General features: G+C 45.3%; 1 protein-coding gene across 1 annotated transcript in view; it reads right to left on the bottom strand.

Moving 5' to 3' along the window:
- The window catches only part of ALX4 (ALX homeobox 4), a 63,854-nt gene extending 42,021 nt beyond the window's left edge, over positions 1 to 21,833 (bottom strand). Inside the window, exon 1 of the mRNA XM_034769613.1 lies at positions 21,446 to 21,833. Within this exon, the coding sequence (XP_034625504.1) occupies positions 21,446 to 21,833 (388 nt within the window). The remainder of the gene's footprint in view (positions 1 to 21,445) is intronic.
- Positions 21,834 to 21,881: the final 48 nt, after the last annotated feature.

The following is a 21,881-nucleotide window of genomic DNA, read 5'->3' as shown; positions in this document are numbered from 1 at the left end:
CAAACTGTCCCTGTCCTGATCCTATCTCTTCCTCACCCCTGACACCTCATCTCACTCTCCTCACTTAGCCAGTCCCAGTCTCCATACCTCAGGCTTCTCATCTCAGTTCCAGTCTCATTGCCCAGTTATGCTTCTTCAGTCAGGGAACAAGAAACAGGCTAATGCATCTAATTGCAGCTAACCTACACGGATCAGATTTCAAATATCAAATACATGCCTCATATACACTCTACAGTCCAAGGCAGAGCCGTCCCTTGAGTACAGCGAACCGGGGCAACTGCTCTGGGCCCCACGCTTTGGGGGACCCTGAGGGCTGGACCAATGGTCCCAGAAGTGATGGGTCAATCCCAGAAGTGACGGATTCGTTGCTTCCGCTCTGGGCTCTGCACCCCCCTTAGGGACGGCCCTGGCCCAAGGATTACTCACAAAAACTGCTCAGCAAATAATCTGAGATCAACAAATCTGCAAAAATCATAAGTTTCTCATAGACAATTCACAAACAGAAAAAAGGATAATTCACCCAGCTCTAGTCCTGGATAGTGAATTTAGTCCCTGGATCTTACAATCTGATCTATGTGGGAAGAACTTTGTTTGCATGCACAGAGTTCTATTGAATTCAGTAAAGCTCTGCATGGGCAAAAGGGTCTGTACATATGAAGCAGATTTCATGACCAGGATTATAGTTCTTAAATTATGCCTCTTCTAGTCAGAGTGCAAGTGGAGGAAAAATAGCCGGGAGAATTTAATGGAACATGTGAGTCAGAGCAGGTATATGTAAATAGTGTGTGCATGGGAAGGGTAAAAATCAGTGGTCATAAAAAATTAAATTGCACCAACATTTGTTAAAGACATATATCCAAAAGGTACTTCTGTCAGATATGAAATTCTGAAACAAGTAACCAAGCTCTCCCAGCCCCTGCCAATTTCCTTCCGCTCAGTTCTTTAGTGATGGGCCTATCTGCAGGGGCCTGGAAAGAATGAAATTAAGGAAGAAGAACAGATAAACAATTCAGGTTCCAGTGCCTGGAGAATCATGGAATTCACCACAGGGAATACAAGGGAGGGAAGAAATTTGTTTAGGATTGCCAGAGACTCTGACTCCCAAACTGTCCCAGACTCCAGCATCAGTGGAATGATTGAAAGGAAAGTTGTTGTGTCTGGGGTTTTGTTGTTTTTTTTTTCAAATAGGATTCCTGCTTCACTGTCTCCTCAGTTTTCTAGCTCACTTTGTATTTGGATCAGAATTGTGCAGGCTCCCTAAAAAGGCAGAAAAGTGTAAGAGATTTTCCTCATCAAGTTTTTTTGAGGCAGCCCATTTTGTTTGTGCCACCACAGGCATCTCAGGAGAATAGATCTAGTCAGAAATGAATAATGATTTTCCTGACTGAACAACTCCTTCAGTGGAAACAGTTAGGCCATCTCCCACTGAGCCTGTATATTTCAGAAAGTTGGGACTTCAGAACTACAGCTTCAGTCCAGGGGAAGCACTGCCCCAGGTGCAACGGGTAAAGCTGGAATGGAGGAAGCATCATCTTTGTGTCTTTGCAAAGCACATGGTCTGAGCTAAACAGTTAAGTGACAGCAATGAGAAAATCCTGCATGTGGAAACCTAGGTCTCTGTGACAGTCTAGGAGGATGGTCTAATGTTTCCAACAGGAGAATGGGAGTTTGAAGGTCTAGATTCTTTGCTAAGTGACTCCGTGCCTCAGTTTCCCCTCTGTAAAATGGGGATGATAATACTTGCCTTCCTCATTAGGTGCAGGGAAGTTGTGGGGCCCAGATGCTACAATAAGAAGTGAGACAGATAATAGGATTAAATAGTAACTGTTCACTTTGATAGTCTCCAATGAAGGACAAGAGAAATGTTCAAAGTATTAGAAAATAATGCAGGCAGATAGCAAGCTTCAAGGGGATGGGCATGGGCCCAGAGCCTCATAGGTATTTAGGCTCCTAACGTCCAGTGAAGACAATGGACCTTTGAGGATCTGGGCCATGGTGTCTTTCACCTCTAGTCTGCTTGTGTGAATCCAGAGAGGGTCAGGTGACCAAAGTTACTACACCTCTACCCCAATATAACGTGACCCGATACAACATGAATTCGGATATAACGCGGTAAAGCAGCGCTCCGGAGGGGTGGGGCTGCGTGCTCCGGCAGATCAAAGCAAGTTCGATATAACGTGGTTTCACCTATAATGCAGTAAGATTTTTTGGCTCCCGAGGACAGCGTTATATCAGGGTAGAGGTATATCAACTGATGACAGTTCAGCAGCCAACGTGAAGTGCATTTGGTGGATCTTTGGTTAGTTTCTAGTGGACAACCATTTACATCACAAAAACACCAGCACAACTACCACTAATTGTCTCCTTCCCTGCACAGACCCTAAGACTGAATGGGACGCAGAGATTAAACTCCCCTCTAACCCTTACGTCAGGTCTGAAGCACATAGGCAAGGGATATTTTATAGTCTTTGATTGACCTGTTCTGTGGATAAAAGACTTCACTTTGTAGGGCTGTTAAATAGGCCAGTACTTTTCACAAGCACCAAACTGATATGTATACACACACGTGCTTTTTATAGGACCATAGTAATGTACACTATACAAGCCTTGGGGCCCAAAATGCCCCTTCCTATGGATTTCCTAGTTTACGCAAAGAGATTGATTTACGGGGGTTGAGGTTGAATGACCTGTTTGCTGGGATTTGTTTTGATACAAGAAAAAATGATACTGAATGACAAGATAGAGGAAAGATGCAGCTGTTACCCTTGTTCACCTGAATGGTTAGACAGTATTCAGAGTCTTGCAGGAGAAGTTGATACAACCCTCTTTGTTTACAAGGAATGAGCATAATGTTCTGTTTTCCTGAGCACAGTAGGAATCAAACAACAGAAGGCCATTTTTTGCTCTATATTCCAAATCTCTTTTTCCAGCCAGCACTTTACCCAAAAAGCTCTCTCTTAGGGTCACACTACAGGTGCTTTTCTGTCTGTCCTGGGCTTCCTTGTTGCCTTCTCTATCTGCTTCTGAGATGTTTCTGACTGCATCCATTCATACACACACAGCTCCACCAAAACAATACCCAACCCTCCCCAGCAAAACCCCTCCACTCTCATAGCCCAGCTCCTGACCCACCTTGCATATGGCCTGTGTATTGTCTAAGCTATTTTACTCCAGAATGAGTTCAACTCTTCTTACATTGATCCTGAACGATGGGCAGCTGTCACACCCACCAACTTCAATGAGATTTCACCTAACTCCCAGCATAACCATGCCCTATCTTAACTGACCCATTGTGCCCAGTGAGTCCAAAACGGTGATGTCCTTTATGACCCCTCCCAAACAGAAAGAAAAAAATTTACCAGTTACGAATGATCCAAGCTTAGCTATTCATTTAATTGGTTAGTTCTCATGCTGTTTCTTGGACAGTGCAGAGCCCAGCCAACACATTATGTGCCTCCATGATATTCTGTCCTGAGCCAAACCTGGTGCATTATGAGGTAGGATGCCTGTGAAGGACAGATATCCGTTGACGCCATCCAGCTATCATGTTTTAGGTCGTCTGGTTGGCCGTTTCCATCCTGCTTTCATTAGGTTGAACTCAAAGATGATTCTCACAGGGAAATTGGTAGGGATTTAGCCTAGATGATCAAACCACCTTAAAAGAGCTTTGGGAGACTGAGAGAACAGCAAATGGATCTCTTCGTTCAACTTCAGTTTATACCATTTGATGTTTTCAGTTGTTCGGAGATGTTTCATCTTAATGGTATCCAACTTCTTTTCTATCTTGACAGTGAAGGGCCATGTTTCATAGTTCATATAATTACATAATGTTTTTCTGTCTGAAAACACGTTCACATCACCAATCCAAACTGATTTTACTCTGTTCCAAGTCTCCTTGAAGTTCTTCTCTCCCTGTCCAATTTCCTTTCTACCACTGAAGTAGAGCTCATCAAAAATTGTCTGTTGTAATGCTGGCTGACAGACAGAAACTGCCCATTCTGTTCTAATGGGGAACTCATTACTGTCACGACTCTCCCAGCTTCAGCTTCCACAGCTACAGTCTCAGTTTTGGAGGGGTAGTCACACTGAAATTCTGTCCCCCTGGTACCTCCTCAGATGGTCCTTATGAATAATGTTGGGTTTAGGCCTGGGACTCAACTTTATCCTATAAATAATGTCATTTATTTAGGTCAGTACTGTAGAGGGTCTCTCTCAAGGTTTATCCAGCTTAGGGCTGCTACCCTTCTTTCACTTCGGGTTGTGAAACCAAACCAGATCCCTTCTTTCCTTATATGACCTTCCATCATAAAGGGGTTTTTTTTCATTTTTTCAGAAGCTATCAATTTTTTTCCAGCTAAAGTGTGGGCTTTTTCAGTTCTGGATTGTAGGGTTTCTACATAGTCCACATGGTTCAAATCTTTGTTCCACCTCAGGAACTCCATACAAAAAGTTTGCTGGGATCCTGAGCTCATGCCCAAATATGAAGAGTGCTGGGATACATTTTGTACTCTCATTGACTGCTGTACTATAAGCCATCAAAAGGAATGGGCTATGCTGGTTCCATTCCCTTTGATGCTGTTCTACAAAGGTAGTCCCAGAGTCCTATTGAACCTTTGCTCCATCCAATCAGATCGCAGGTATGCTGGGGTGTTGCAAGTTTTGTGGATCCCTAGACTCTCACATACCTGCTGAAACACTTTGAATTCAAAGTTTCTCCCTGGATCTGTGTGTAACTCACCTGGGACCCCAAATCTGGTGAAGAATTCATTCACTAGGACCCCTCCTACTGTCACAGCCTCTTGATTCCTTATTAGATAAGCTTCAGGCCATTTTGTAAAATAGTCCATGGCTACAAACTAATATGGATTGCCAGACTCTCTCAGGCAGAGGCCCAAGTACATCAACAGTAATGCACTCCCTCGGTGTCTCCATGAGATACTGCTGCCTAGAGATTCTCCCTGTCTTATGGGGACCATTCTTTGCAAGGCATGCATCACATTTCCTGTGCCAATTTTCTACATCCTGCCTGCATTTCGTCTGGTAGAAATTCTTCCTTAGTTGGCAAAGGTTTTGCAACCCTAAAATGCCCAGCAGTTTTCAAATCATGACATAACCTCAAAACCTCCTTTTTCCAATATGGTACAACAAGGAGATACCTCTCAACAGTATTTATCATCTCCAGGGTTTTCCCGTCTCCTATACAATATTTCATCTTTAAATTCCAAGCTTTCCCACTCGGAGCAGAAAGCTTGTATTGTGGTATTCTGAGGGGATACTATATTCCAAAGTGGCTGCATTTGCCAAATGATTTTCCAATCACACACTATCCTGATATTAGGATCGTCTCTTTGGGAAGCTTTTAGCTGGTCTGGAGTCCATTCCTGCAAACTCACATCCTTTGTTTCAGTGGCTGAACCAGGAACATTTGCACTTCTGCAAATTATGGGAAGAGAGGCAACAGCCATCAGTTCCGGAGCACACTCATTCCTTTGGGCAGCCAACGCTGTGCTCTTCTACTTCGGGCAGTGTTTGTAATGAGCCTCCTAGTAAGCCCATCTGGACAAGTCATCAGCATTTCCATGCTGGTGCCCAGACCTGTCTGTGACTATGGAAATCACAGAGCTGCAGTTTTTCCAACCACTTGGCAAGTAGCCCCTCAGGATTCCTGAAACTAAAGAGCCGTTGCAGGGATGCATGGTCTGTCCTGACCACAAACTTTCTGCCATACAAATAGTAGTGAAAATATTCTATAAATTTAACCAGTGCCAAGAGTTCTTTTCTGGTGGGGGAAAAATTTCTCTCTGGAGAATTTAGACTATTGCTGCAATAAACCACCCCCCTCTCAAGTCCCTTGTGCTCTTGGGTCAATACTGCCCCCAAATTGTAAGCACTAACACCTGTGTCCAATATGAAAGGGGTTTTGAAACATGGGTAGGCTAAGACAGGAGCAGTCACAAAAGCCTTTTCAACTCTGAAAATGCTAAATCGCACACTGCTGACCACTGAAATGGTTCGCCTTTCTGATTCAACGTGCAGTGGTTTTGTAGTATTCGCAAAGCCACAAATAAACCTTCCATAACAGGAATAGAAACCTACACAACTGCGCATGTCTGCCAGTATCTGGGGGCCAGGCCAATTCTGTACAGCCTTGATTTTCTTTTTGGCACTGGAAATTCTCCCCTCATTGACTGAGTGCCCAAGGTGGTAAGTTACCTCTTTTTTGACACAGCTCACATTTGAGTTTCATCTTGGGAGCCTTAAGCTTATGGCAGACCATTTGTAAATGTATCAGTTCATGTTCTTCAGGTATTAGCACGCACCAGGATATCATATCAGTATAGCAAATACGCGTAGAGTGGTGTGTCATTCCATGCCCTTTCCATTAGCCTCTCAAATATGTCTGATACACAGGCCAAAAGCCATCTCTTTAAATTGCCACAGGCCTTGCCCTGCTGTGAAAGCATTCTTTTCTCTGTCCTTTGGATCTTCTTCCACTTGCCAATACCCACTTCTAAGATCCAGTATGGAAAGCCAGATTGAACCTGATACAGCATCCAGCATACCATCTATTCATGGTAATGGATACGTGACTTCATTTCGTTTTCTATAGTACACATCGAATCTGATGCTGCCATCTTTTCTTCTTAACCAGAACTATGGGTGAAGCCAAGGGCTGGTTGAAGGCTTAATTATGTTTTACAGATTTGTTTCCACAATGGCCTGTAAAGCCACTTCCCTCTTTGCTACTGGTAAATGGTGAGGTGGCTGTTTAATGGGTTAGTTTTCCTCAACATCAATCGGGTGCAGGACCAGTGCAGTGCAACCTACATCTTTGTTAGTTCAGAAGAACAACTCCTGATCCCAACCAGAACTCTTTTAGACTGTTCAACTGCTCCTCATTTAAATATACAACACTGCACTGGAACAAGTCCAGTAGAAACTCTGGGAGCTCACCTTCCCCACTTCCTCTTGTAGTTTTCTTTTGCATGTATTAGATCCACTAGTTTACATTTTGCAATAGTGGTTCCCTTTTTTTGTTTTTAAACTATTTGCTGCTTATCAGAAACATTCAGCAAATGATCAGGAATCTGTTTCTGATTCAGAGCCACAAGAACTTTAGCAGATATAACCTAGATTCCTCTCCTGAGATCCTGGATCTCAAAGCAGGTTTATGTAGCTGATGTTATCGTTTCTGCCCCTGGAGGCAGGACAACTTGTTTACTGAAAACCAATTTCCTATAAGCCATGTGCTTCACCTGGGCTGCATCTTTAAAGGGAATTTCCACAGACTTAATTAGTAGGACGTCTTTTCTGGCATTTATTACATAGTTATTAGCCATAATGAAACCAAAACCAACATTAGCTCATCCACTGTCTTGGCTATCCAGACTTCTTGCCTGAATTCCAAAGGTTCAAAATACAATTTTGCCCGGTTTTGGACCAATGTCTTTGCTTCAGTCACTGTCTCCATTTGAGACTAATTACGTGGCTAAATTTTGGATCTCCTATTCCCTATCCTTTGTGACTGGTCTAATAACTATTATGTTTGAGCCAGTGTCCACTATTACTATATTCAATTCACAGATCCTATCACACATTCAATAGGCAAACTCCCATTGTTGTTGTTTAAAAGCCCAGATATAAACCAAAACTATGGGGCTAATCCTTGTATCGCCAAGCTTTGCCCACTCAGTTTGTGTGCCTCCCCATTTCCTGAGCTGGGAGAGGAGGTTTCACTAGACATTTGTGATGCTCTGTCCTGACCTGCTTTATATTTATAACAATCCTTCATGTGGCCAGTTTTTTCACACTACCAGCATTTAACTGAACTGTTTCCCTTCATTTTTTCATTATTGTCAATTTCCCTTGTTTTACAAACCAAATGAATCATTTTTCTAATAATTCAAAAATGTAATAAACCAGATTAGAATACCCTTTTCCATCATACATACTAGATACAGAACTGTACTTACAGGGCTCATGGCAGTCAGCTTCTATCTTCCTCATTAGCAGCTGTTTCTTCCTTTGGTGAACAGCTGCAAGAAAAGATTCAAGTTCTGTGACAAATTCCGAAGGCTTTCCGAGTGTCTTTGGCCTCCTTTGGTTGATCTGCAAATCCAGGTCCCACTGAGCATCTATAAACTGGTCCATTGCAAATTTATCCTGGAAAACCTGTCCTCACTGGTAAGTGGATATGCCAGGAACATAAGTCTCCTTAGGCCCGCTGCTATTTCAGATGTGGTCTTCTTCCCTCTCCTTCTCACTCTTAGCTGTGCCCTGGCCAGCTCAGATTGACCACTGTCTCCAAATCAAATATCAAGGGCTTGTACCAGGTCTGGATAACTCAGTGTCTTTTCTGGGGCTAAGTTCTTCAGCACTGTTGAAGCTGGATCACGCTAGCTGGCTGCTAGAAACCTTACTTTCTGTTCATCTTCACAGCCATTTATTTGATTTATGGCATTAAACTGAGCCAAATAAGCCTCCCAGGGAGTTTTCTCTTCAAAGACAGTGGGGTTTTGCACTACTTGAGCAGGGGCAATCTGACCTATCCCATCTGGGCTACAAATGGGAGAGAGAAGTGTTGTAAATGTCCTACCTTATCCAAATCCTCTGGCTGGCCCAATTCCTCATCCAGGTGGCTGCCTTCCATTGTGGTCTGTGACCCTTTAATTTCCTTCTGAAGGTGATTTTTCAGTTTCCTATGTCCTTGCTGCAGCTCATCAATGTTTGCAAGTTCCAATTTGGCCAAAGCAGTCCTAGTCTTCCTTATTTAATGGAAAACCTTCTGGGACATGGAAGTAAGGTAACTGGTCACTCATTGATCCATCTTGCCATTCCAGACTGGGAATGTTGCACCTGGGCCTCCCATTGTCCCTAGACATTGTGTAGTTGCTACCCCAAGAATGATTTCATCTCTACTTGCAGGTCAATTTTCATTCCCTTCCTGGGAAACCTCCAGATATGATTTTATTTCCTTTTGTGAAGCTTCCAGCTTTTGATTTAGATCTTGATTTAATTCCTTCCGGTTTTGTTTTACTTCCTTTTGTCCATCTATGATTTCTGTGAGCATACTCATCATGTGTGCCATCTCAGGACATTAGGAATAACTGGCTCACAATTTTTCTCCTTGGAAACCGGATCCCAGCCTTAACAGCAGCTTAACCCTTTTGACATGAGCAGTTAGCCAATACTTGGGGTCTTGTGGATTGTGGGGAAGAGCAATTGATGATAGAACTAGGTGTTTTTTTGACTCAATCCTGTTTATTTACAAAGAAGTACATATAAAATCCTGTTTCCCTGAACTAAATGGGAGTCAAACAGAAGACAGTTTCCTTGGTCAATATTCCAAGCCTCTTTTTCTAGCCAGCACTCTACCCAAAAAACTCTCTCAGCTTTTCTCTCAGGGTCACACTACAGATGCTTCTCTGGCTCTTCTTGTCTTCCTCATTGCCTTTTCTGTTTGCTTTTGAGGTGTTTCTGACTGCATTTGCCCACACAGCTCCACAGCTGCATCAAAACAATACCCAGCCCTCTGCATTCAGACCCCAATGAAGCCCCTCTGCCCACATCACAGAAAGTTCTGCTTGCCCCTTCTCACCACTCTGTTCCCAGCTCTCTCCATTTCTCTCTTTCTTTGCATCTCTCTCCCTCCACTCCCTTTCCACCTCATAGTTCTCCTCTCCTTCCCCAAATCTCTCTATGATGGAAAGAAGATCCTAGAAAGATCAAGGGCATTAGAACCATTCCTATTATAGCATCTCTTCTTAATTAACAGTTGAAATATGGATCTCAATTCACTAGAGCAGAGGCAAAAATTGTGAAGTGCAATAAACAATATTTTGAAGAAAATATAATATTCAAGTATAGCTAAACATCATTTGTTTAAAGATAGATAGTTTTCTTCCTTCAATATGTACACTGTCATTTAAAAGTCTGGAGCACCTGAAAAGCCAGTGACTGGTATAAATCACCATAACATCCTCCTTATTTATATGAAATATTTCTGTTCATCTTTATGTAAATATTCTTAAATTGCAAAGATACTAGTCTTGCTGGGGAATGCCTCAGGTTGTTCCTAATTCTGAACTAATGTTCTTTCCTTTTTGAAAATACTTCTCTACAAAGATATTGGCCTTACATTTTCAAAAATGACTTGTGATTTTGGGTGCATTCATTTTTTGAATGCCCAACATGGGACATCTTAGAGACCTGATGTTCAGAATTTTCTGAAAGTCTGGGCCCTTTCAGGTGTCTCAAGCTGGACACCCAAAAACGGAGTCATCCATATTTACTACTCACTTTTGAAAATTTAGGCCATTAATGTCTTTTGCAAAGTTAACTGGTTTAAGATATAGACAGGTCAGGGCACATGAAAACATCCAATCAGCTACAATTTAATACTTTGAATAAGGGTCTGCCAATCAAGAGACCTATTTTCTATCCCTGATTCTGCCACCAACTCACAGTTCAGCCCTGGGCAAATCACTTTCCTTCTCTGTGCCTCAATTTCTACAATTGTAAAATGGGAATAATAATACTTTCCCATTTTTGCAATGCACTTAGTGCTCAATGGATGAAAGCCACTATAGAAGTGCAATGTTATTGACAAAATAATAAATGGCTTTAAAGATTTCAATATGTAATTGACAATAGAGCCAGATACTTGGACAACTAAGTGGCTAGGGATGTGGCTGGAGATCTCCTTAAGCACTAGACGTTGGCTGAGAGCCACCAAGACACCTCCTCCCTCTTACAAGGGAAACTCATCAAGGCTTTGCATGCGGGACTTGGAAAGGGAATAAATCTTTTAGATCTGAGGGACTGAAGTCTGCACATTAGCTCCCCTTAAACTCTGAGTGCATTAACTTGGGAGGTTAGAAACCAAAGCCAAAAAATCTCTTTTGATTCACAACTTGTTTTGAGCAGTCAGCCATAAAGCAGCCAGTGAATCACTCCCGCCAGTTAGTCATGCAACCACAGTGAACGTACACTCCAAAAGGAGTACAAAATAAACAGCCTGCAGCTCCAGATAACACACACACAGAGCTCATTTGTGCTATCTGGCATCAATATATATTGTTAATGGGACTCCTACATCAAACCCTTAGTAAAAGACACATTTGTTAAGCATCTCCAAGTCTCTCTCCCCATCAGCTTCTTCATCTGTTTTGCAGCGTGTTGCTTTCAAAACAATTCAGACTAATAAACGTTTAAGACTCTGTTTTCCTCCTCCTCCTGCTGCTGGTAAGAAAGAGGTGGATAAAGCAGAGTTCATGCCAATCAGCACAGGACAACTTGAAAATAAACAGCCCTAGTGAGAAAAGAAACCTTCCTGCCTAGAAAAGAAAGATACAAATAAAGGGGAGGTTGACACATCAGTGTTATAAACTGCTTGGTTCAGGAATCCTATAAAACTCTCAAGCCAGATCTACCGGCCAAGCCAAGAGAAGCAAAACGGGTTGGAAACAGACTCAAATAAATCATCTTGCGAAGACCCAGGAACACGCACAAGCCATACCTTCGACTCCTCCGCTGCTCGATTAGCTCACTGAGGAAATCCTACAGGTTTGTGTGCGCAGGGAGACTCCGCTACCTCCAGTGTCCGCTTAAACCTAAGTTTAGCCAAACTTCTTGGCGCACGCTCCCTCCCCTCCCCTCCCTGGGAGGGTGCTGCTGGAGTCTTTGAATGGCAGATCTGGTGGCCCTATTATAAAAAAGAGAAGGCAATTGCCAAAGCAGCGTCAGCTGCACCTCGGGGAGCCCTAAGACGCGAAGCTGGCACAGAAAGCCGGCGTTATAAAACATGGGAAGAGGCCGCTTCTCAAAGGAGCCAGCTACGCTCAGAGGCGAGCCCACAGGCCGGCTGCTCGCTCGCGCTGAACATCTGCCTGCTGCGCTCCCTTGATTTCTGCCTCCTTTCCCCAGCCTGTTTCCCTTCCTCTGGGGTTGTCTCATTTCAGTGTTCGCCTCTTTCTCTTCTTCCTTCCTGTTCTTCGGGCCCGTCGCTCCTGTTCCCTTCCTGGCTTTTCGGGGGGGGGGGGGGGGGGGGCCTCTTCCCCCCCCCCCCTTCAGGCGTTGCTTGTGTTTCATGCCGGGTTTCTTTCTGTCCGTTTTCTCCGTGCTAGGCTTGCTTTTCCCGCATCCCCCCTTGCTTTTCTTCTCGCCTTTCCTTCCTTCAGCTCGCTCTCTGATGTAGTCTTTAATGTCACTCCAGTTATGTATCTCCAAAACATATTTATTCCTGCAACCCACCCATCCCCCCTTGCTCTTTACCACTCAAGAGAGTCTGTAGATACCCGGAGTCTCTCTCACCCTTTTATCTGGATGTGAGGACCCTTGTCAGGAGCAGAGCCCAGTTCAAAGCTTCGGAGGGGAGTGAAAGTTCAGGACCTGTAAAACCGGCCCCATTCAGCCCCGGCCTAGAGAAAGTCTGACTCTCTCCTGAGATCCACTTCGGCTCTGATCCCTATCAGTCACATCTGGAACCTGGGCTCCCCTCTGATCCTTATCCATCACATCTGGCTTCAGGGCAGTACGGCGGTGCAGGAAGGGGCTTTAGATGAGGGGAGATGGAGCGGGGAAGGAGATGGAGGCAGGATATATGTGCGTAATCCCCTCTTCAGACAGTGCCAGACGCTGCCCTGATGACACAGCGGTAGTGGGTCCCTCCCTTTGTGTGTTCCCCCTCTACGACTTTCAATCTTTTATTGCTTGGGGGGATGCAGATTAAAGGAAGAAAAATTGTGTCTGAAACAAACTTCTCTCTGCATCTCCGGCTGCCTTTGGCCGACGCAACAGGCGGTCAGAATCACCTGAAGCAGGGGGGATATTAACTACGGAGGGGGCGGCACTGCTTTCTCCCCACTGGTCCCTCTTCAAACTCTTTCTCAGCTCTGATCCCTGTCCATCCCCCTTCCCAGGTAGCAGTGAGTCTAACCGACTCGTAGTCCCACTGCTGTCTAAAATGCTTCACGAAGAGAAGGGAGTGGGGTGAAAGAGGAGGAGGGGAGGAAGCTTATGTTCAGGGATAGGAAAGTATAAATGATACATTCCCCAGCGAAGGGTGACCACAAGTCCCCCAGGGGAGAGGCAAGAACACCCAGTACTTAGTCATGCCCCATTCTCTCTACCCCCTAGGCCCAGCGTGTTGCTTCGGTCTGTCGCCTCCAGATCGCTCAGAGCAACCCGCATCTCCCTTGTACCTTGCTGAATCCGGAGGATCTTTTACTTTCACTGAATTGGGACCCGCCCTGGAGTCGCGCTAGGGCACCAGAAGCTCGCTCGCTCTCTCTCTCACACACACATACACAAAGAGGGGTGGGTGGGGAGGGGGGCATTTGAACACTTTGCGAATGGAGACTTCAGGGAATTCAGCGTAGGGGACTCTCCCGCACCTGGATGGGGATAGCAAGCAACAAATAAACAAACAAAAATGTCTCTCGGTGGCCGCACGCAGCAAAGATGCTGTCAGCAGCCTCCCAGCCCCTCTGAACGCAAAGGAGAGGAAGGGGCATTGCAGAGAGAAGGGAAAGCTTCTCAGAATGCCCCTTCCTCAACTTCTTGGCACCGGGGGATCTGCCGGGCAGAGAGAACCCAAAAGAAAGGCAGCCTTATTGACGGGAAATCATTAGGCATCTTGAGATACACCAACAGGAGCCTTCTCCCCCACCTCCTCTCCTTAGCTAGCACTGTGGCGGCGCCTCCAGCCACACGCAATACGGAGGACATGCCTTGGGTATATTCTCCAGTGCGGTCCTTATATTTCCACCCCTACATTAAAATGTCCACTTCGAAACTGTGACGACCCCTTCCCCTTTAAGTGTGACCCACAGGCCCCTAACCCATCTCCTCTCCTCCACATATTGACGCAGGCAGATGTGGAAGAGCTGATATTTCCCTCAATAAAACTGCTTCACACGTAGAGAGCAAATGGCAGGAAAATTCCACTATAACATGTCACCTCTACGAGCTTGGAGCGCGCAGAGAAGAGGAGATTGGCTGCCCAGATCACAGCCGATTAGCGCTTCTCAGTGAATACCTTCAAGACAGGGAACTATGCGCCCGATCTAAAGTCCCTTAAAGTCAATGGGAGCCTTTCCATTGACTTCAGTGGGCTTTGGAGCAGGCCCCAAATATGTTTTAAGTCTTTAACGTCAGCTAATGGCTCATTCTGGAGTAAGGGTATTTCTTGTATTCGTACATTTTAAAGCGCTTGAAAATTCTTAGACGCTATTTTGCAAACATGTAAAAATAAAAATAAAGAAAGTGCATTAGAAATATATCAGAAATATAACAGTGTGGAGAGATCCTTTAATTCCTGTGGCAATTCCTTTCTACACTTATTGATAAAGCGTTATAGATTGCATTTGATATTTGCACAGAAATAAAATAGATCGTTATTATTTGCATAACCTTGTATTTAAAGATTCTCCTATGCCAGGAAAAACAGTTTGCGTTCTTCTAACCCGCTGAGCAAACATACTAATGCATATTTCTCTTTCATTCCCCTAAAGGTTCCCCCCCCCCAAAAAAAACCATATTTCAAGACAGCAGTATTTTTCCCAGGAACTGTAATTTACATCACCTCTAGGTAAAAGAAATGACAATTCAGATTACTTTAATACATAAACCACTTGATGTTTTTTCCCCACCGCTAAACTGAGATATAACCTGTGCTTTTTTCCTGGTTCCAGTTTAGGGGATAATCCATAACTGGTAGTTTGACTTCAGTGAAAAAAGGAAAGCAATGTTGCTGCATTCAGGAGACAGAGACGCCTTCAGTGTGCGTACAGCATGCAAATTCTATTAGTAATATACAAAGTCTATTGTACAAACATCAGACCGAAGTTCTTTGACTCTAGACTCCGAAATCTGTTTCCACGACCTGTCTTGGTGCATGCCCGGTCCAAGTTACTCTCCTTTGATTTCAGAGAAAACAAATACAATTTGGAAATTAAACGTTATAAGTGATTGGACCATTTCCTTTGCTTTTGCAAAAATTGCGGATCGGAATAGTGAAGATGTTGTGCCCGCAATGCAAAATGGAAAGACTCGTGAGCATCACTAAGCAAACTAAAACCTTTCATTCGTCTCGGTGACCCCACAATCGAAATGCGCCATAAATGAATTGGAAGCATTTCTGTTATCGCTTCGTTATTACACTTGACTATAACTCCCCTTATGCTACATTTATAGCTACTATCCAGTAGATAGTCTGGATAGTAGCGTAGGGCAGCCACAAGCTTTTTATAGCTTCGAAACAACGTGTTTATTAAAAAACATATATCCCTAAAACCCCTCTCCATCAGGGGATCTTTGCCGTTTGTTTCGTAGCTCTAGGTTTGTACATTACATTCCAGCCAAGGACCTAACGGTGTCTAAAGTGGGACACCAGCACAGAGTCTCACAGTCACTTTTATTCCCATTCTTTAGATGCTGATGATCAGAAAAATGCAGAGGGCCGAGTTACGGGGCTTGATGTGTTTTGGATGCAGGTGGAGGAGAGTGGCGGGGGTCAGCATTTTTAGAAGTCATCAGAAGTTGGTCAGACCCAACGGAAATCAACAGGGCTAAGCCGGTTGAAATTAACAAAGGGAAACAGCTACTCAGAAAGAGGAGGAGGTATGGGCCGATCCTGTCGGCAAGATTCGCACCCGTGGCCCTCCCTTACTAGTACAAGTCCTGCCATCCAGCGGGGGTAGAATCAGGATTTTATCTCGCCCTAGTTTTCTAGTGAAGACAAGGCTTGGGGGAAGGAAGACTACTGCGCTCCGGATCGGGTCCCCTCCTATGTGCATTCTTTGCGCATCCAAAACTCCATGGCTTCATTAGGAATTTGGGGGCTGGGGGAAGGATCGGCCCTTATTGTTCAGATTTGGGATACACTACGCGACAGCGGAGGCCCAAAGGATCTGCTGAGCGAGGGTCCTTAGCAGGGGCAAAGTGGAGAGGTTAGAAAGGACAGCGCCACGAGATAAAGGGGCCAAGGAAAAGGCTCAGCTGGGAATTTTATAGAGGGAATAAAGCCAGTGCAACAAACCCGCGCAGGCACTGCCAGAGGGACTTGCTCGGCACTCCTAAACTGATCTCCCTCCAGCTTACCAGTGAGATACAGGCCGGATCACTCAGCAGGGCAGTAAACGGAGAGAAAAATAACAAGCAAATAAAACTGCATTTTTCTTGGTTTGCAGAGGCCATTAGCGCCAAGCCTTCAACTCTCCACACTTGTTGGTCACGCCCAGCCCAGCGAAGAAAAGCTGCGTGGGGCCAACATGAAGCGGGCGATTTAGTGAGCCTGAGCGCCTTATTACAGCGAGTTGACAGCCCAAATGAAGGCTTCTCGCAGCCCCATCTCTAAATTGAAGCCCTCAGCCAGACCTGGGATCCGATGCGGCCCACACCAGGGGGGCTGGAACAATTTGTAGAGTGGGACTGTTGAGAGCCATTGAACCAAACTGTAAACCCTGCATACAGCGGAAACCACTTCTAGCCAGGGGGTTCAACAGCCCCTAGCTCCAGCATCTATGGCCCACACAGTTCTGAGCAGCTCTGGCCCAGCTCCCGGCACACGGATCCTTCTGTGGCAGCGGCGCACAGAGCCTCGGCACTGCACGATCAACACTGACGGATCCAGGATGGTGGTTGTTATGATGCTTGAAAAGGGGTCCCCCCTATGGTTCCCGTAGATTCTGGGACCCGCAAGAATCAGCACCTTTCCCCTCTTTGGCATAAGTCTCTTTCCACAAGTATGTTTCATCCTCATCCGAACGTGACCCCACACTGGCACCAGGGTCCGCGTCTCCCCTCAGACCAGGGTAAATTAGGAATAACTCCAGTGAGGCCAATGGGGCAACGCCAGTCCAATACTGATGCCCTGGAGGGGAGAGTCAGGGCCAGGCAGCATAGATAGTGTCACGGTTTGGGATTAGGTTAGCCACCGAACTAGCTAACACAGAGATAGAAACAGCTGGCCCAAAGGACGGGATTGGCAGTCGCCTGTTATGCTCATCTGTATATTTCTACCCGCCGTAGATATATGCCCGTATTAACAGGGAGCTAAACTCAGCCTAGAGTGACTGGACTCCCAAAACCCGAGATTAGTAAAAGACAACCCTAACTGGGGTTTGGCAAAACTGCAAGCCCTGGTTAACCAGAAATACAAGAGAGCGATTATTCATTATTGCAGTTATGCTAATTTCCAATGTATACAAATCATCCCAGGGTACAATGGCATGCGTGCGAGTGTCGACTCAATATAGTGGTGGGAGAATTATTTAAAACAACACAGCGCGCGCTCTCTGGGAAGCTCGCCCTGGCCCGGGCTCCTGAGCTCTTCTCTCCCACCCCCTCCTCTTCGCTGCTTGTGAAGCAGGAATTCTATCTCTGGGATGGTGTAACCCGCAAAGGAGGGGTTAACCCCCCTTTTACATTCCAGATACAGAACCACATAAACTCACACGGCTCTGAAATTTTCATTTAATTTTAGAAAAGAAGAAATTCCATCTATCTGCATGCCTCTCTTCCCTCTATGCAGCAATCCGTCCAAATTTTACAGTGGACACTTACTATTAACCAGAAACTATTTTAATCATTAGCCATTATTATTATTAATTCTCCTCACAGATTTTATTACATTGCCATGTATTCTAAGCCACATCACACCAGACTTTTAAAAATGTTAGGGGTTCTATGGTACCACTAGTGAATTGGGAATTCTGCTTAATAATAAATAAAACAAAACAAAACAAACAAACAAACGCCTAAATATGCAATCGATAGGAATACAGAATCCCGGTGGCATTAATGTGGGTGATACATTCATTTGGTTCTATACAGCCTTGTAATGTGTCATCAGATGTTAAGATGTTGCCCTGGATTTTTCAACCTAAAAAAAACAAATCCAGTTAGCAGAGAGTTTTCAGAGAAATCAGGCACCTCCGAGGCATGGCCTCAAATACTATTTATTCACTAATTAATTAGTAATGACTTATGCAGCGCCATCCCCGTCCATTGCCCCAGAACACACGCAGAAAGATCCTCTCTGTCCCCAAAAGTTTACAATCTATGTTAAAGGCCCAGCGAATTATTTAGTGGAGTCCAATATAATGAAAGTCGTTATTTAAAACATATCGATGGCACATGTTTGGGGAGTATAAAGAGAGACGCTTCCCTCCCTCCCCCTCTCCTGCCCCAGCGCCTTCTGATTTATCATCTTGAAATTCGCAGGGAGGTGTATTGGGAAATGAGTGGCTGAAAGGTTCAGGGTAATGACATATAATGTTCCAGGTGAGCATGTGGTTATTACAACTCTGTATCAGGTAACTCGGAGTGCTCTGCATCGTGCGCATTAAAATTCATACGCGCTGTAACTCACTGTATCGGTCTCTGACACCGCGCATTCCCTCCTGGGATTCCATTAGTGGTGCGTGGAGTTACAGAACGGCGCAATGAAATTTCAAAGCGTTGGGGTGTGGGGAATTTGGAAACAGCACATTGAATGGGGGAGGCTGTATCTGTATTTCTTTTTCAGACTCTTGCAACCCCCCTTATGCACTAAATCTTTCTTTCTGCTCATGAAGTGACCCAGGGCCAGACGCTGATCTCAGTTACACCGCTGTAGGTTTGGAGTAGCTCCACTGACCAGTGTAAAGAAGAATAGACATAGTCCCCATTCTATATGGACACAGGGGATTTGCCCGGCACTGTTTCTTTCTGACAATTCAGCCACGATGAGTTTCCAGACCTGGCGTTATGGGGTTGGAGGGGGAGAGAACTCGCGCTACAAGCCCCGTAGCAAACAAAATCCATGCAACTCCACTGCCCATTTCCCTGCAGCATTTCTGGGGGAATTCTTCTCTTTCAAGACTCTGATATCTGTATTTGCTGTGTCATCAAAGGACCCCGAAGAAAAATGTTTGGGTGTGAAGTCTTGGGCGCTGGTAGTTTAATTTCAGTTTTCGGGGAAATTAATCTAAATCGCTCTGGTTTCTTCTGCGCAGGGTCGTTTCTGGGAAGGAAGGTCCCACATTCCTCCCATCCAGAATGGTGTCTGTGGGAAAGTTAGGGACTGGAGCTCGCAAAAGCCCGGACCCTTGGCAGGTGGGGAGTGGGGCTTCTTCGGAGCATTATAAGGGGCTGTTTTCTTTTTCTTTTTTTTTACAGCGATTACATGTTGCGCTGTCTGCCTTTTTCATTATAGATGGGGGTAGCAGCCTGTGGATCACAGCTCCCTTGCCTAGCAGCCTTTCTCCCTGTACTGCGCGCGGTGCCTGCGCCATTTGCGGGTGCACAGCGTACAGATTTTCCCTGCACTTCACCAAAGGTGGGGGACTCCTTTGCAGAAGGCGAGGAGCTTTCAAGTTGCTGGGACAAGGGAGACCTTTCCCCTTTCCTCATTGGACTTTAGGAGCCTCTGGTTCGAGCTATGTCTCTGGAATCAGCTGTCATTCGGGGAAATAAATGAAGCTAACGGGGCTGGGTACAGTACAGCTGAAGATTGGCCGTACACATATTTCAAAGCATCTTTCTCCGCTGCACCCTTTTGCGAGGGGCTGCCCAGGCTGGCTCCTTGCAGCACGAGTGATGGATGGCTTGTTAATGTAACCCCGGGCCCCGTCCCTTCCAGCTTTTCCTATAGTCAGCAAACACTCCAAGCCTTCAGGAGATGCTTAGGGGGTGGGGGAAGGAAGGTGCCTTTGACTTGTTTCAAGTCTGGAAAGGGGGAAGGGAGGTGCATGGAGAGAAAGTAAATAATAAAATAAAAGCAATTGGAGAAGCTCAGACATAATCCAAACCAGGGTTAAAAGAAAATGGAACTAAAGAAGGACGGATAGGAAGTAACCCCAGCACACCGCTGCTGCACTGTGGAAAAGCAGGAGCTGCAGAAGACTTAACTTTCCCTTGCACTTCTGATCTCCCCTTTGTAATACTTCTCCATTGCTCACTTTGACTGGCATCGCTAGTGTTTTGCTTTCTCTTTATTCCTCTAGTTTGTTCCTGGTCTAGGACTGCTTTGGGTAACTTTTGATTGATGGAATAGTGGAAAAAAATGAACTTTCACTGAGACCTGGTTTTGAAAGAGCAGTGAATTCAGACTGTAGGAGTTAATTAACTAGCATTTGTGTAGAAACAGGAAAGATAGATAGTGAGCTAGATAGATTTTTATTTTCACTTTCCCTTAACCAGAAGAAGAGGAATTTTTTAAACCTCCAAGTATAACGGAAACGCCTAAACAAACGTTAGTATGTCATTTTAAGTACATCCCCTGAAAGATAATGAGAATAAATCCGGTTTAATACTATTTAGTTTAGCGCCAATGCGAGGAGATGTCTTTAATTGCCACTAATGAAATGAAGAGGATGCAAGTGTGTTACCTTTGATGAGTCAAACGCAGGGCAGAAATCAACAGAGTGGCACGGGGAGGAAAGGCGAATACTAAAGATAACCCAGTAATGGGGAGAGCAGATTTCTCTCAGCATTCACATTTAAACAGAAGGCCACATTAGGGAATATTTTCAGTAGGGACTAACTAAAACTTGTTGGCTTTTTTTAAGAACACAATTACGGATTTTCTTTAATTTGTAGTGGCAGAATAGCAATCTCTAGGTGTGCATCAGATCTAGAGAAATTATAATACTTCATTGCAGCGGGCCGAAAGGAAATAAGCTGCTGTCATAGAAAATACAGGGGGGTTTGGAACACGGCTGTGCTTGGAAACACAAAGAGGCACTGGCTTTATAATAATAATAGCAACAACAATAAAATTACAATCGAGGGATGCGAGTCTGTACATGACAAGTCATTTCTATGCGAAATAAAAAAAAAAAAAACAGAATAAAACCCATTGTTTCTCCCAAGGGCATGTTGTTGCTCTGTTTCAAAACGCGCAAACCCCTCCCCCCCCCCCCACAGTACTGGGACAATTTCAGAGCAACCTCAGGAAAATGGGTAGGGGGGAGTTTTTATACATCCCACCCCACTCTTTTCCTGGGAGTATGTGCATCTGTAGGGGAGGGGACGTGGTTGTTTTCTTCCATCCTCTCCCGTTATATGATCTCTTCTGCACTGAAAGACGGGATCCGAAGCCGGCAAAGGGTGCACAGTATCAGGGGAACGGCCCGCGTTGGGTTACTGCTCAAAGTGCATGCTGGAAAGACATCGGTATCACACCGAATCTATTTACCTCTCTCCGACAGATACAGGCCCGATCCCGGCACGGATCCCCCTCGTCTCCAGCAGGGCTTTAGTCAGAATAGGGACGGAGCACACACTGAAGGAGAAGAGGGTCCCAAGCATGTGGCCCTTGTCCACCAAAGGCGCGCTCGTTTCTCCCTTTTCCTGGCACTTCAGTTTATCTGCGCGCCCCTCTTCCCATTTCCCTTCCCCCCGCCCCAGCCACTTTCAGCAGCAAACATGCCCCCACCAGAGCCATGTGCACGGGACTCACCGTAGCAGGAGACCTGCAGGGCTCCGTTGTGGCTGCTGGTCTCCTGCAGCTTGAGGTTGCTCTCCGGGGGAGTTTTGCAGGGGCCTCGCTGCATGTAGAGATGCTGCTGCTGCTGGTATTTGTTAAAGGAGCCTTGTGCCCCAGCAGAGTTGGGAGCCTGCCCGCTGCCATCCAGGGACTGGCATTCCTGCTGGCTATAGCGGCTCCGGCACTTACTGCTGCTGTCACCAAAGCCTTGTCCTTTGCTGGCCAGGAAAGTAGGGCTGAACTTGTCACTTGCTTGAAATGCCCTAAAAGGCGAGGAGCCCTCTGTGCTCTGGGAGGCTGCGTTGTAGTAGGAATCCATGGCAGCCGGATCACAATAAGAAACACAAGTATCAGCATTCATTCCTAAAATTAAAAGGCCCGAGTGTCCTTAATGCGCTTGGAGGGGCAC

The sequence above is a fragment of the Trachemys scripta genome, chromosome 4 (assembly GCF_013100865.1).
Source record: "Trachemys scripta elegans isolate TJP31775 chromosome 4, CAS_Tse_1.0, whole genome shotgun sequence".
NCBI classification, from domain to species: domain Eukaryota; kingdom Metazoa; phylum Chordata; order Testudines; family Emydidae; genus Trachemys; species Trachemys scripta.
The sequence above is the reverse complement of the archived record's forward strand: the minus strand, read 5'-3'. Positions and strand labels throughout refer to the sequence as shown.